The sequence below is a fragment of the Mya arenaria genome, chromosome 7 (genome assembly GCF_026914265.1).
Source record: "Mya arenaria isolate MELC-2E11 chromosome 7, ASM2691426v1".
In the NCBI taxonomy this organism is placed as follows: Eukaryota; Metazoa; Mollusca; class Bivalvia; order Myida; family Myidae; genus Mya; species Mya arenaria.
This window is the reverse complement of record NC_069128.1, coordinates 21,317,940-21,334,109: the sequence shown is the minus strand read 5'-3', so window position 1 is coordinate 21,334,109 and position 16,170 is coordinate 21,317,940. Positions and strand designations below refer to the sequence as shown.

The following is a 16,170-nucleotide window of genomic DNA, read 5'->3' as shown; positions in this document are numbered from 1 at the left end:
TTTTCCTTAATTGGAGCAAAACTTGAATACTTTGGGATTGAATTAAACTTAATACACTGATAGAACATAATGAGAGTACAAGAATCAAAACTATATTAGCGTATTACAGGGGTTTTGCCTTTTGTTGTGTCTTTTTGTTGTCAATCTTTTGTTAGGACAATAATTGAAAACTACTCAATGGATTTCATACAATGGTAAGATATTAAGAGAAAGTGCAGTGAGCAAAAATTGTAACTCTTTATAGTAAATTACAGAGTTTTTTTCCCCTTATTACATTTTTCCTATCTCGAACACTTTTTCCCATCCGTCCGAAGCACTACTTGAGAACTAATCGATGGAATTTAATTAACTTAATGATTGTAAGGCACAGGAATCAAGGCCGGACGAACAGACATAAAACACCACAAAACAACAAACAAATTACTTAAGTATTACAATATTGATAAATCAAATTGAATCAGTAATTATTGTTTCTTCCCTGAATTTCAGTGATTGAATCCTGCGCCCCTAATCAGTACAGATGTGCTAACAAGCGAAAGTGCATTTACCGTAGCCAAGTTTGTGACATGAGGCCTGATTGCGATGGCGGCGATGATGAAATCAAATGTTTTATTAATGACCGAGGTAATGATTCATGTTGTGGGGGATTATAATTCTTTGTAAGTCTTTGCATACATGTACATCTACATTTGAAGCTAATGCCATTTGTCATTATCAGTGGGAAGATGATTGTAAACAACAAGAAATAAATATATCAACGTGAAGATTCACACAAACAGGTTATTGCTTCTTCTTGAAATGTTTCTGTAAACTTCTAGATAAATGCCCTGATGACCACAAGTGTCAAGGATCGTGTATTGTGAACAAAACTGAACAGCGAATAGTCTGCACATGTCCACCAGCATATCGTGTGGCCTCCGATGGTGTTCAATGCATACGTAAGTTTTTTTTGAAATCGTAGGGACCCAAAAATTTATTTCAAAATAGCATTATTTCAGATTAACAATTTTCAGAAAATGACAGCGTTCGTGAGGTTTAGATGCCGTGCAGTATTAAGTCATGAAGATTGCAATGTCGGTTACATGTTACCAATAGGATACATTCACTTTGAGTGATCTTTCATAAACATGTTTGTTGAATTATTGTTTAACAAATGACAATTAATTTGTTATTATACTTTATTACACAACATTAAACATTTAAAAGAAAATGACAGTATATGTGTGCATTCGGAATATAGCATAGTTTATAAAGAGCATGTTTAAATAGCACAGATATCTTTTCAGGTTGGTTACCGATCCCTTCTTCTAAAGTTAAAACCATTTATTTTGGCATTTAAAAAGAAAATACCACATGATAAAACAAGATTTAACTCCTAGACTCCTAGGTCCAGTCCAGTTAAAGTGCAGCAATCAAATATATAATGATGTGATAATGTTGACCAGTTAATGCAAAATGAAAATCAGTTTTAACATTGAAATTTCAGCCAATGATCCGTGTGTTCGGTTAGATACATGCGATCAGCTTTGTTCAACACACCACAACGTTGTAAAAGGTCAACATGAAGCTGAATTTGGCTTCAAGTGTTGGTGTGAGTCAAATTTTGTCGAGGAAAGACGGGAAAATTCAGCTGACAATACCACTCGTGTCTACTGCAAGTCGAAAGGTTTGTCTGTGTTATGCATTTGTTATATTTTGAATTTCAAATCGTTGTAGATAAGGAATTGTTTATTTTTAAAGCTTGAGCTTGCTTGACTCCAATTCCTTATTTGCTCAAACTTGAGTAAAGTACCAATTGTTTTACGAGGCTTGAGGTATTTTCAACAGTCGCTGGAATTTTGAGCCAATGGGGTTCGACTGTAAACATAAGACAAGCTGAAAATTGTGCTGTATCTTTAAATGATTGGTGATAGCCGTAACCAAAGCTAAAAGTTGTATTTTAATGATTTCTCCAGAGCTAAAAGTTGTGTTTAACTGATTTGTACCAGCTGATAGTTGTGTTTAACCTTCAGGTGATCTGCCCAAGCTGTTGATTACTGCAGAAGAAAATGTGTATATACAGAACCCACACTCACCCCAGACAAGGGTATGTTTTGTAGTGTTTGCTAGGCCATCTTCATGAAATTATGTAAATGCCAATGCCTTTATGGAAAATGTTTTCCAGACTTGATGTTGTTGCGAAGCTCAGTATTGCCACACCACCAATCTCTTTTGTAAACACAATAGGCTACTGTTTATTTGCAGATGATTTTCTTCTATTTTCAGTTTAAGCTCTCAGATGATCCAACCTTTAAATTGGGAAAAATTATCTCTCTTGATGTTGACGCCACATCAGAAAATGAGCTCTTGCTTCTGAGTCTTCATCGACAAGACGGGGTTAACAAAATCTCTCGGATAGTGCACAAGCTCAATACAAAGGGAAATAACAATGGCAAGAAAAAGCGAGAAGCTGATTCAAACAATAAATTACCTACCCTGGTTCAGGTAAGGCTACATTGAATTATTCTCGTAAAAAACTTTTAAACTTTCACTCATCCCCAAATGGAATGTGAACTGGTATAATATCTTAGATAAGTTTGATAACCAGCCAGATGGCTCAAGTTATTGCCCTTTAATTATAGAAATTACCGTAGATTGTTATTGTCTGATCAATTGCTTTAGAAGCTTTTTGGTTAGTATGTGTATGAGCCGCTTATCTTGGTCAGGTTTGATAACCAGCAATGTTAGCTCAGTCACTCCAGGGTTATGACCCTTGAATTGGCAAAAACTGTCTTAACATGCACTTGTCACCAAATTTGGTGTCCTAAAATTAGGATGGGGGTATTTTGTGACAGTTGGCACTCTTGTTTTTATTTCTGCTTTCTATTCTGAATTTGTACCCTGAAGTGTAGCATACTTTGTTTCCAATGATACCTTTATTTATATTCGTTACTGTTGTTGTGTATGATACTTAAACATATAGCATCCACAATGGACATATTTATGTAACTGATAGCTTAGTTTACTTACTGCAATATTCAGTTGTATTAATTTTGTTTTATTTCACCGCAAGGACATGGAGGATCCCCAAGCGATAGCTGTTGATTGGCTTGGAAAGAATCTTTACTGGACGGACATTTCTAAGGCAACAATATCTATGCTGCACTATGGAGACGGTTCTGCCAGCGCTAAGAAAGTGACCATCATAGATAAAGGGCTGAACAGGCCCTTTGGCATCGCTGTTGATCCTGTTATTGGGTAAGAAATTCACGTCAGTTTAACAGCATTATTACTTTGTCTTGGTTTTGCTTTTGCCTTGTTTTGAATCACGTTTTCAATGAAAAAAACAGGTTATAAGAATGAGGATGTCAATAGGGTGAGAGTCAGATGGGCCAGCATTAAAGATTTATTTCTGCCCAATAACTTAAGTTAGGACTGCTGGATAGTGATGAAACTTGGTGTGTAGGTAGCTTATGTGTTGATTAAGGTTAGCTTGGGATTGCTTTTGAGGGGGTGAGATCAAGATTGTATTAGCTAAAACATATATAAAATTATATATTATAAATGTAAAAGTAGGTGTGTCTATTGATGGCAAGCATTGTTGTGTTAAAAGACATCCTGAAATATGAAGTTGTTTCCATTTACTGTCACCCACCTTGAAAACAGTCTGAAAATGTTAAACTAGGCAAGACCTCTTTTATCCATAGAAAAAAAATCAATTATTGTTGGGTACCTTAACATAAACTATTTGCAATTGCCTCAATGTAAGAAACTCTTGAGACATGATGAAAGCGATATTCCATGCAAAGCATGTGTTTCTAGAAAGCACAACAGCCTATGGTACAACATCATACAAGATTTACCTGAACCTTCCAGTGAACACTGGTATCAAATCATATTTACCGTATTATATCATGCATAGGACGCACTTTTTTACCCCCATTTCTCGTCTTAAAAATTGCCTGCGTCCTTTCTATGCTATTAGAATTTCATCTGTTTTTCCCATTTTTTTCCAAGTCCTTTTGAGGTCGAAAATATCAAATCTTTTCAAATGTGCGAAGGTGTGAAAAACACCCGCTGTCTGTCATTAGAAATACATCAATAGAACAAACTATTGCGATGGTAATACCGTATGGTTGTTTGTTCGCACTTTACCCGACGTGCCTTCCACTGGCAAGGCTAATTACTGACACGCATTAATTATGCCGACATGCTTTAATCCGCGCAGCGACACGCCTTAACAAAACAATCATAAGTTTTGACAATACACAGTTGCGATTGCAACGGTTGCAACGGTTGACTGTTATTCAGAAGGCATGTGGGGACTATTGCAACGGATGCAACGGTTGACTGTTATTCAGAAGGCATGTGGGGACTATTGCAACGGATGCAACGGTTGACTGTTATTCAGAAGGCATGTGGGGACTATTGCAACGGATGCAACGGTTGACTGTCAGTCAGAAGGTGTGTCGGGAATATTACGGCATTTGTAATATGTTCTCAAAATGTCAAGACATATCATTGTTGTGTACGCTAAATTACCGAAATACGACGATAATTATCGAAATACACAATACAGTTATAGAATTATGCCTATATATATATATATATATATATATATATATATATACAATTTTTTGTTTGTTTTTTACTTCAATATATGTTATAAATACTTAACAACCTCAATTTTTCGGCTCCGATTTTGACATTTTTCCACTGCGTCCTATCTTATATATTAAGGGTTTTTACCCGTTTTTTCAACTATTATTTTGCCTGCGTCCTATCTATGCTAGCGTCCTATACATGATATAATACGGTAAGTGAACATAAAATGGTGCGGGATGTTTTGTATAATATATATACAATTTTTAACACTTGAACTGTAATGTTAATATTTGAAACTTAATCATAATGAACATGCCTTTTAAGTGAACAGGGGGCAAGTCTGTAGACTAATGATCTTGTGTCTGAGTTTAGAAATTTTAAAATTTTATATACCTGGTAACATCTTTAATGTAATCATCTTGACAAAGTTAGTAAGTCATTGTTGAATATGTTATTTTATTAATATTGATCCATTTTCTGAAATATTGCTGAACAAACAGTGAATTTACATATAAGCTTGCACATTTGAGTGGTGAGCATCATTCTCCAGTGTGTGTATACCACGTGATAGATTACGTCATATATGCTATGTCGGAAGGCAACACTTTACCTAAATCAAAGATAACTTTTCTTTAACTACACCAATTTAAATAAAACAAAGGGCAGTCTATGCCGCTTACAGAGCCCCGCCCTCGTGTTATTACAGAAGTTTGATAAAATGGTTAGTTTCATCAAACACTTTGATAAACCTGTTTTCAAAATAATGTTTTGACAGTGCTCCATCAGACGGCCATATTGTGAAAAGGTTTGTCGAAGTGTTTTAAAAAACAAATCTCAATCAAACTCTTTTAAAAGACCGAAGGCGGGGCTCCGTGAGTGGCATAGATTGTGCTATATTTCATTTAAAATGGTGAAGAAATAGTGAAGTTATTTTTGTTTAAAGTCTTCATCAGAAGCAAAATATTGCCTTCCGACGTAGCATTTATGACGCAATTTATCACGTGGTATACACACACTGTTCTCTGACTGAAGACGTCCCTGAATGATAGTGCATTATAGAAAAGTCTTACTTTTATATGAATTTTCTGTTTCATAAAGAACAATATTAAATTTGTATTCAGTGCACTAATGCAAAAAGTACCATTTTAATATGCAAAAATAGTAAAAGATATTCACATGAAACTTGGTATGAATGTTGCAGTGATATTAAATACATAAGATACTTAACTATTTTTCAGTTATGTCTCTATCAAGGCCCATACAGCCAGCTTATATAATTGAGTAATGTCTCTTTTGAATATAAAACTAAAACAATCAAGCGTTGGCATTGGTTTTAACAGATTCAAAGTCATTATAAATAATAATGAAAATTATTAATATTGTAAATGAAATTTCTTACATTTCATCTTTCAGCAAAATATTCTTCACTGACTATGGAAATCCACCGAAGGTGTTTTCGGCAAACCTGGATGGCACAGATATGAAAGTTATCGTGGAAGATAAGCTCATTTCTCCACGAGGCATCGTTGTTGACTACCACAGCATGCGCGTGTACTTTGCTGATAGCAAACTGAGGACAGTTGAGGCCATTAGATATGGGGGAGAGGATAGGACGCTGGTTAGATCATTTCAAAGTAAGTAGAAATATAATTGTTCAGTATTGCAAGGTTGAATTTGTGTGAGTGATATTTAAATTTGTGGTTGTATCCAAATTCTGCCATGTCAAAATCTTTGCTTATGTCACTGTAGATTGCCTTATTTTTCGCGAGGTTGTTTTTGAGTAAAAATCAATATCACTGAGTAAGTAATCTGCAATATTTCATATATTTTGTTTGTAGAAATTTAGTGTGCAAACCATTCATATGTCATATTTATATTATAAGTGTACAATATGTCTGCCTTGCATCTAAGAGGTTGTGGGCTTGATCCCTGCCAGGATGAGAGTGGTCTAGCAGTATGGGTGTTTGCCTCTCATCCAAAAGGCTGTAGGTTTGAGCCCGACCAGGGTGAGAGTGGTCTATCAGTATGTGTGTGTGTGTGCCTCTCACCCAAAAGGTTGTATGTTTGAGCCTAGCCAAGGTGAGAGTGGTCTAGAATATGGGTGTGTGCCTCTCACCAAAAAGGTTGCAAGTTTGAGCCCCACCAGGGTGAGAGTGGTCTAGCATTATGGGTGTCGTATTTCACCTCAGACAACAGACTTGTGTGTGTTATTCATATAAGCTTACAGCAATCTTCACAATCAAGCTAAATTTAATTAGTATAAAGTGAAATATTGTTGATAGTGTGTAATACCTTATCATTACTAGCGTTGCATAATTATTTGTCACTGAGTAATTGTTTTCTTCCATCCTGTAATTCTTTTCAACTTCTATTTCAGAACCGTATGCTCCGTACCATCTTGATGTCTTTGAAGACTATGTGTATGCCACCATGTTTAATAGGAGTCTACCTGTCATAAAATTCAGCAAGTTTAACGGAAGTACAGAAGCACTTCATAACCTGTCTAACAGTATCGATACTGGCGATATTGTAATCCAGCACAGGAATAAGCAGATACTACCAGATAATGCAAGTATGTAATAAGATGAGATTCATTTTGAGGTGGCAGGACAGCATCATTAAAATAAGACATGTGAACTCAACCAGATAAAACTAAAACTCCCATACTGCACTATTTACCAACACATTCTACTGCTTCTAAATAAAAATGGATGTTTTAAAAAATGGCTTTATATGGCATTATTATTGTCAGGAAGGCCATACTTGACAATGTAAGACACTTTTCTAGGCAGTGTTTTAACCGAATACACACAAAAATTCACCTCTCTGGAGATGCATATCTAGCTATCTGAAAACCAAACCAAACTCTAGCACCTCTCTGGACCGCAAATCAAGCTCTCTGGCACTGCCAGGGGTCCACAGAACAAATAATTTTATTTTAGCTTCTGAATGCTCTATGAGTTTGTTTGAAGGTTGTGTGTTTTAGGAATAATAAATCTAGGTGAGTAGCCGTCTTGTTCAATCTCCACAGTATTTATCAATTCTTTATCAATAATCTGAAATGTGCAAAGAACTTTCTGCAGTATCCTCCTTTAATTATTAGAGGTTGCAAACTGCTACTAATTTAGCTGCCCCCACAAGTTGCAGTTGAATAAAAGAGTTTGTTCTTCCTCATTAACTCCTGTTCAGAAAAGCTTCCCCTGGGATTCACTTGATGTCATTACCATTCACTCTAAATCAGCCTACTCATACCAGTATGACATAGATCACAAAGGTGTGTCCAGGGCTTGTATTCGATATTGGTCTAACTGAATCTAAGAACAATGTAGCTAATCAGATAACTTGTTATTGATAACTGACCAATACAGTGAATGTATGTCCAAAATATTTACTTACGTAGCATATTGAATACCAACCCAGAATAACAACTTTATGCAATAAAGTACAGATATCTGGATGAGGTAGCACTCAAGAAGTATTTCACATGTACAAGTGGTGTTATCCAACCACTATAATATTTGAGGCTGCCCCCATAGTTGTGCATACAGCATTAAAGTATACACATTATTGTTATAATGCACATGAAACATTTTTTTTCAGCATTATCAGCCCGTGCCCTTGGAAAAGCTGATCACAAGATCTGCAATTCCCACCCTTGTGGAAACCAGTCGTTGTGCGTAATCACGCCTTTCAAAAATCCAGGATATTCATGCTTATGTGGTGATGGTGCAACATTCAACGTGACATCCAAGTCCTGTGTTTACCCTAAGTGCCCTCCTGACTATTGTGGTCGCCATGGGCAATGTGTTATAACAGATAACAACTCCTTTGAATGCAAGTAAGTCTTAAAGGAAACATGACTTGTTATTATTTATTCACAAGTTATAGCTGTGTCCACTTGAGTTTGATATTTGATGTGAAATCTGTGTTATAAATCTCCTTCTGAGGTATAAAGATGACTTTAAACTTCATAAAAAAATACTATGTTGTGGAGTAGAACTGTGCAAAAGAAGCATTATTTTGTATAGGTTTTTTTTTAAGAGTTTTTGCCTTGATTACTTTTTAACAGTTTTTTTTAGACAGTGAATCCTGGTTATTAGAATGGGTTCATTGTTGTTCAGGCAAGGGGGAGCTCCTATTAAACTGAATTACCTTAGTTAGAGTGGATATCTTTTTACCAAATTTGGTATATAAAAAGTGTTTATGAAGGCCTTGCATACATGTTGGATTGTGTTTTGGGCCCCTGGGGTCAAGGTCACGTTTAGTGTTGGGGTCAAGGTCAGTGTTACTTAAAATAGAAAAACAGTTGAAACTTAATATCTTTAATTTAAGTTTACATATTGTGACCAAACTTAGTATGCAGAAAGAATTTATGGAGACCTTTCATGTGATTGCTTATCAGCCCTTTAAATTAAGGTTACTGTTACTAAAAAAAAAAAAATGTTGAAGCTGAATATCTGATCTTAAACCAGTGCCTTTGAATGCTAGTGATTATGCAACAAACACCTCTAAATGTTAGACGGAGTAATTTTGACCTCCTTTTAATGTTAATACTCTTTAAATGCAAGTTATCGTGAAGCAAACACCTTGAAATGCTGGTAATTCTGAACAAAACACCTTTAAATGCTGGACTTTGTAATCTTGAACTCCTTTTAATGCTAGTAATCTTGAACCAAATGACTTAAAATGCTTACGTAATCTTGAACAAAATATCTTCAATTGCTAGACTTAAAAGTAATTGTGAAATCCTTTTAATGCTAGTGATCTTGAACCAAATGCCTTAAAATGCTTACGTAATCTTGAACAAAATATCTTCAATTGCTAGACTTAAAAGTAATTGTGAAATCCTTTTAATGCTAGTGATCTTGAACCAAATGCCTTAAAATGCTTAAGTAATCTTGAACAAAATATCTTCAATTGCTGGACTTAGTAATCTTGAACTACTTTGATAGTGATCTTGAAGCAAACTCTTGAAAAGCTAGTAATTTGAAACAACATTCATTTTAAAGCTTATTATCTTGAATTTTACTCATTTAAAAGCTGAATGCGTATTTTATTAACTTTCATTATATTTCAGATGTTCTCTTGGTTTTGTTGGCAACCACTGTGAAGATGACTTGTGTTTGGATTACTGCCAGGCAAATGGGAACTGCTCATTCACAAAAGCTAGGGATGGGGAAATTAAGAAATTCTGCGAGTGAGTATTTATCTTAAAACAAAAAATCAATTCATGTACAAATGTTCCACAAGTGGGCTGCAAAACTGTAATCAGGCCAGGCTGCCAAACTGTATCACTGAGTCATGCAAATAACCATAGAAACTAATATGTTACTATATATAGTGTAATAGTTGTAATTTTTTCAATATCATGTGAGCATCTTAAAATATATGTTATTATACCCCCACAAACGAAGTTTGAGGGGGTATATAGAAGTGAGCTTGTCGGTCGGTCGGTCTGTTGGTTTTCATGGTTTCTGGACGATAACTCATGAAATGCTAGACAGATTTGAAAAATTTTTGGTACACAGGTGTAACATCAGAATATACAGGTCAAGTTCGATATTGGGGCTGGTGGGGTCAAGGTCACTGTTAATAAAAATAGAAAAACGGTTTCCGGACGATAACTCATGAAAGGCTGGACAGATTTGAACAATTTTTGGTACACAGGTGTAACATCAGAAGATACAGGTCAAGTTCGATATTGGGGCTGGTGGGGCCAAGGTCAAGGTCACTGTTACTAAAAATCGAAAAACGGTTTCCTGACGATAATTCATGAAAGGCTAGACAGTTTTGAAAAATTTTTGGTACACAGGTGAAACATCAGAAGATACAGGTCAAGTTCGATATTGGGGCTGGTGGGGCCAAGGTCAAGGTCACTGTTACTAAAAATAGAAAAACCGTTTCCGGACGATAACTCATGAAAGGCTTGACAGATTTGAACAATTTTTGGTACACAGGTGTAACATCAGAAGATACAGTTTGGTACACAGGTGTAACATCAGAAGATATAGGTCAAGTTGGATATTGGGGCTGGTGGGGCTAAGGTCAAGGTCACTGTTACTAAAAATCGAAAAACGGTTTCCGGACGATAACTCATGAACGGCTAGACAGATTTGAACAATTTTTGGTACACAGGTGAAACATCAGAAGATACAGGTCAAGTTCGATATTGGGGCTGGTGGGGCCAAGGTCAAGGTCACTGTTACTAAAAATAGAAAAACGGTTTCCAGACGATAACTCATGAAAGGCTAGACAGATTTGAACAATTTTTGGTACACAGGTGTAACATCAGAAGATACAGTTTGGTACACAGGTGTAACATCAGAAGATATAGGTCAAGTTCGATATTGGGGCTGGTGGGGCCAAGGTCAAGGTCACTGTTACTAAAAATTGAAAAACGGTTTCCGGACGATAACTCATGAAAGGCTAGACTGATTTGAACAATTTTTGGTACACAGGTGAAACATCAGAAGATACAGGTCAAGTTCGATATTGGGGCTGGTGGGGCCAAGGTCAAGGTCACTGTTACTAAAAATCGAAAAACGGTTTCCTGACGATAACTCATGAAAGGCTAGACAGATTTGAACAATTTTTGGTACACAGGTGTAACATCAGAAGATACAGTTTGGTACACAGGTGTAACATCAGAAGATATAGGTCAAGTTAATTGGGGCTGGTGGGGCCAAGCTCAAGGTCACTGTTACTAAAAATCGAAAAACGGTTTCCGGACGATAACTCATGAAAGGCTAGACAGATTTGAACAATTTTTGGTACACAGGTGAAACATCAGAAGATACAGGTCAAGTTCGATATTGGGGCTGGTGGGGCCAAGGTCAAGGTCACTGTTACTAAAAATAGAAAAACGGTTTCCGGATGATAACTCATGAAAGGCTAGACAGATTTGAACAATTTTTGGTACACAGGTGTAACATCAGAAGATACAGGTCAAGTTCGATATTGGGGCTGGTGGGGCCAAGGTCAAGGTCACTGTTACTAAAAATCGAAAAACGGTTTCCGGACGATAACTCATGAAAGGCTAGACAGATTTGAACAATTTTTGGTACACAGGTGAAACATCAGAAGATACAGGTCAAGTTCGATATTGGGGCTGGTGGGGCCAAGGTCAAGGTCACTGTTACTAAAAATCGAAAAACGGTTTCCGGACGATAACTCATGAAAGGCTAGACAGATTTGAACAATTTTTGGTACACAGGTGAAACATCAGAAGATACAGGTCAAGTTCGATATTGGGGCTGGTGGGGCCAAGGTCAAGGTCACTGTTACTGAAAATAGAAAAACGGTTTCCGGACAATAACTCATGAAAGGCTAGACAGATTTGAACAATTTTTGGTACACAGGTGTAACATCAGAAGATACAGTTTGGTACACAGGTGTTACATCAGAAGATATAGGTCAAGTTCGATATTGGGGCTGGTGGGGCCAGGGTCAAGGTCAATGTTACTAAAAATAGAAAAACGGTTTCCGGACAATAATTATGAAAGGCTAGACAGATTTGAACAATTTTTGGTACACAGGTGTAACATCAGAAGATACAGGTCAAGTTCGATATTGGGGCTGGTGGGGCCAAGGTCAAGGTCACTGTTACTAAAAATAGAAAAACGTGTTCCAGACGATAACTCATGAAAGGCTAGTTTTTCTTGTCAGCAGTGTAACTTCTAAATTACTCAACAGATTTAAATAAAACATTACATGCATGATAAAAGAAGATGCATTGTGCAGTAACCTTGGAGTTATGGCCTCTTTACAAAGGAATGGTTTGCCATTCCTGTGTCCAGGCGGCATTTGGGGGTATTCGTCACTCCTGTGACAGCTCTAGTTGTATCTTAGTGTCCAAAGATGAATTCTGGACACAGGTGTAATAGAGATAAATGGTTTGATAGTTACCTATTTATTTTAGCTTGATTGTAAAGACAGCTAAAAGCTTTATATATGAATCACTCTTAAGTTGGATCCTGGGCACAAATACAGTGTCCTTCTTTTGAGAGACCAAGTAAACATTTCCCCTGGTGGAAATTAAACCCACCTCCAGGGTGAGAGGAAGAAATGGGCTTTATCTTTGTTATTGTTTGTCATTATTTGCAGGTGTCCGGCAATGTTCTCTGGTGATCGCTGTGAGATATTCGACTGTTACCTGCAGTGTTTGAATGGCGGGCAGTGCACATGGAATGCAACACTCAACAAGATACACTGTCGGTGAGAGACAATAAATAATTCAGTTCAATTTGAGTTTAAATTGTGTTTGAGATTAATTAGATTGAGGTTTCTGCTCATTGACTAAAAATTGCTTGACCCAGGAACTTGGACCTAGGATCTTCTTACTTGGTATGCAGGTTGGTAATGACTAGAAGATGACCCCTATTTTGGTTCTTCTCCAGTCTAAAAGTACAAAGTTTATGTCCATCATTGGTTTCTCACCTATGAACACACAATTGGTGAGGCACACACAAAAACCACACACATTTACAAGAAATGTGGTCACATGTTTTTTTATGTTATGTTACAGGTGTAGAGAAGGCTTCTTTGGCGAAAAATGTGAAAATCTTACTTCAACATACTGCGATAATTACTGTGAAAATGGTGGTACTTGTGGACGAGACAGTCGGGGTCTGCGGTTTTGCAGCTGTACCGAGGACTACGCAGGTTAGGAAAATATGTTGGTTAAGATCTTTCTTGTGTGTCGTACAGGATGAGTAAATTGAGCTTGTTTAAAATAGAACCGGGCCATGCAAACATTGACAGGAGAACACTGCAGCTTTTTGGCAATGGGTTACAGTATGTTATGTACTCTGACGATGAATCGTGTACTCGAGTGCTTGTTGCCATCCCTTGTATAATCAGGGAAGTCTTGAAACATCTTTTTCTGTAAAACTACTAGGCCTTGAATTGAATTCTTTCAATTGATGTTATTTTGTTAAAAAAATGGATGCCAGGGGCTGTTGTTAGTTTTATGAAGATTTTTGTAAGGAAATTTTTAAAAAAACACACACTCAAAAAACTAGCTAGGCCTAGAGTTTAGATAATTGGCTTGTTTCATTGCCTAGTGGTGTTCATTCTGCCCTGGAGGTCACTTGTTTTACATAGACTTATGTCAGGAAAATATATTTTTTAAAATCTCAAAAAAATGCAGCTCCCAGAGATGAGATATTTACTATGTAGATTTGTCTAGTGGTCCTTAACCGACTTTCTTTAAATCACCTTATTGTCATAGCAATATCATTTTCTTCAGCAACCATTCTACATTGAAGCAACCACCAACTTCCTTTGCATCACCCTTTTTTTTATGTGACCTTTGACTTCTTAGCAGCATATGGCTTTGTTGCGCAGTGAAAATAGCTACATTGTATGATGTAATGCTGACTTCATGAATAAATTTCAATGAATTTGGTTATTTCATTATTTTTACCATCTACATCTAGGTCCCAGGTGTGAGCAATGTGGCCTGCAATACTCCACAACAATCTGTGCAAACAATGGCAAATGTCTCATAAAGAACCAGGTACCCTACTGCCAGTGCCAGCCAGGATGGAATAATAAGGTTATTTTCATCTATACTCTGTAGCTTTAAATTATTCTACCGCTGACAAAAGAAGTTTTAAGGTTGTATATTGGAGACCCCTGTTGTCAGTCGGTCGGTTAATCGTTTGTTGGTCAGCTGCAATTTTCCTTGTCTAGAGTATAACTGAAAAACTACTTGTTGGAATTTAATTAAAAATCATGTGATGTGAAGCACATAACTCTATTTTAGCTAATTACAGAGTGAATACCCTATGTTACTTTTTCTTGTCAGGAGCATAACTTGAAAGCTACTGGATGTATTCTAATAAAACTTCATACACAATGATGAGAAATGCTTTATTCAAAAACCATAACTCTATTTCAGCTAATTACAGAGTAATTGTCCTTTGTTACTTTCTCTTGTTCGGAGCATAACTTGAAAACTAATGGGTTGAATTTAATTAATCTAAATACAATTGTAAAGCACAAGAGAAAAAGTGCAGTGTACAAGAACAATTACTCTTTTTAATTTTATAACAGAGATTTTGCCCTTGTTCATTTTCATGTCTGGAGCTTAACTTGAAAACCTCTTAAAGGAATTTATTAAAACTTCATACAATGGTAAAGCACAATGAGAGAAACTGTATCTTCAGCATTGTTGATTTTAGGTGGGATTTCAAAATGTTTCACTGCCATTTCTAATAAAGGCAGCATTCCGGGGTGATTCACATTATGTGATAGCTCTGGTTTGTATTGTTAGAAGCTAGCAATATTCTTTTAACATCTAGATTTTATCATGTAATGAGCAAGAGTCCAGCTTGGATGAAGGTTATTTTATACCGTTCACAATAGAACAAGGTTACAATACACCAGTATCCTGAATTGAAAATTGTCATGGTTGTAAGGGTTCCTGTATTATAGTTTTACATTAAGACTTTGTAGTTACATGTTACTGTTTCTATTATTCAGACAAACTGTGAGAAGCAGACCTGTGAAGGCTACTGTCTGAATTCTGGCCAGTGTAGTCTGGGAGAAGGCCAGTTATTGTGTCACTGTTCCCCAGTGTTTACTGGGCAGCGATGTGAGACGCCCATCGACTGTAAACATCATGGGTGTAAGAACGGAGGTAAGACATTTGGACAGTTTTTAACTAAAATGTGAGCGATTGTGATGGGTCACTATACGTTGTCAGCATTTTACTTGAAACAACTCCTCCCCCTAAACCACTTGACCAATTTCAACCAAACTGCCCTTCTTTATCATTGCAATTTCACATAATACTGTTTTTATTTATGAGTTGAGTTATTTGGCATTTAGCATTGGCTTATGGTTCTCTACCAAATAACTTCAAATCAATGTTAGCATTGCCCTGGGGGTCACTTGTTTTACAGACTTATATAAGGAGAATATTCAAGAATTTTTTCACCATATCTGCAGTACCCAGAGCTAAGATATTTATTATGTAGATTTGTCCTTTTCCAACTTTCTTCAAATCATTATTGTTCCTATTTTAGTTACTTTTATTCATTTGTCAGGCATCTGTGATGACCAAGGGAACCAGGTGATCCAGCCCCAGCAGTGTAAATGTCTTCCGGGATATAGCGGCCCCTTCTGTGAAATAAGCAGCTGTAATCTGCAATGTAAAAATGGAGGAAATTGTACCATTGAAAGCCGTGAGTTAAATTTTCATTGCATTTATGTCAAAACTTTAAAGGAACACTTCTGACATTTTAAAGCTTTACAGTAAAACTACGATCGCTCGAGGTCGCCAGGGACCGAACCAAAACCTCGAGGGAACCGATGCTTCGAGCGACCCGATTTTCAATTTTCTAGTTTGATATGAAATATCTTTCGGTGTATTTTAAGTTTGAAGTCGTCAAACAGACTGTTTACTAAGACACCGATTATGTGTTGCGTTGTGGAAATCGCTAATATGTTCAAAGGTTGACGTAAACTAAATGTAAAATGCAATAGAAAAAACAATAAATAAATAAATAGAAATGTTTATTTTATCAAAAAAGCACATTTTCTTAACAAGCAACATTTGAATGACTGTACATATTGTGGCAT

The 16,170-nt window shown here is 36.4% G+C and overlaps 1 protein-coding gene across 3 annotated transcripts in view; it reads left to right on the top strand.

Annotated features, from left to right (window-relative positions):
- Positions 1 to 16,170, top strand: part of LOC128240854 (low-density lipoprotein receptor-related protein 1-like) — a 183,586-nt gene that overhangs the window by 150,077 nt on the left and 17,339 nt on the right. For all 3 annotated transcript variants that reach the window (XM_052957801.1, XM_052957800.1, XM_052957798.1), the window contains 15 exons: positions 490 to 624; positions 819 to 938; positions 1,487 to 1,666; positions 2,013 to 2,086; positions 2,266 to 2,484; positions 3,053 to 3,237; positions 5,998 to 6,218; positions 6,962 to 7,156; positions 8,185 to 8,422; positions 9,662 to 9,781; positions 12,688 to 12,798; positions 13,109 to 13,245; positions 14,022 to 14,140; positions 15,070 to 15,226; positions 15,636 to 15,773. In XM_052957801.1, the coding sequence (XP_052813761.1) occupies positions 490 to 624; positions 819 to 938; positions 1,487 to 1,666; positions 2,013 to 2,086; positions 2,266 to 2,484; positions 3,053 to 3,237; positions 5,998 to 6,218; positions 6,962 to 7,156; positions 8,185 to 8,422; positions 9,662 to 9,781; positions 12,688 to 12,798; positions 13,109 to 13,245; positions 14,022 to 14,140; positions 15,070 to 15,226; positions 15,636 to 15,773 (2,349 nt within the window). The remainder of the gene's footprint in view (positions 1 to 489; positions 625 to 818; positions 939 to 1,486; positions 1,667 to 2,012; positions 2,087 to 2,265; positions 2,485 to 3,052; positions 3,238 to 5,997; positions 6,219 to 6,961; positions 7,157 to 8,184; positions 8,423 to 9,661; positions 9,782 to 12,687; positions 12,799 to 13,108; positions 13,246 to 14,021; positions 14,141 to 15,069; positions 15,227 to 15,635; positions 15,774 to 16,170) is intronic.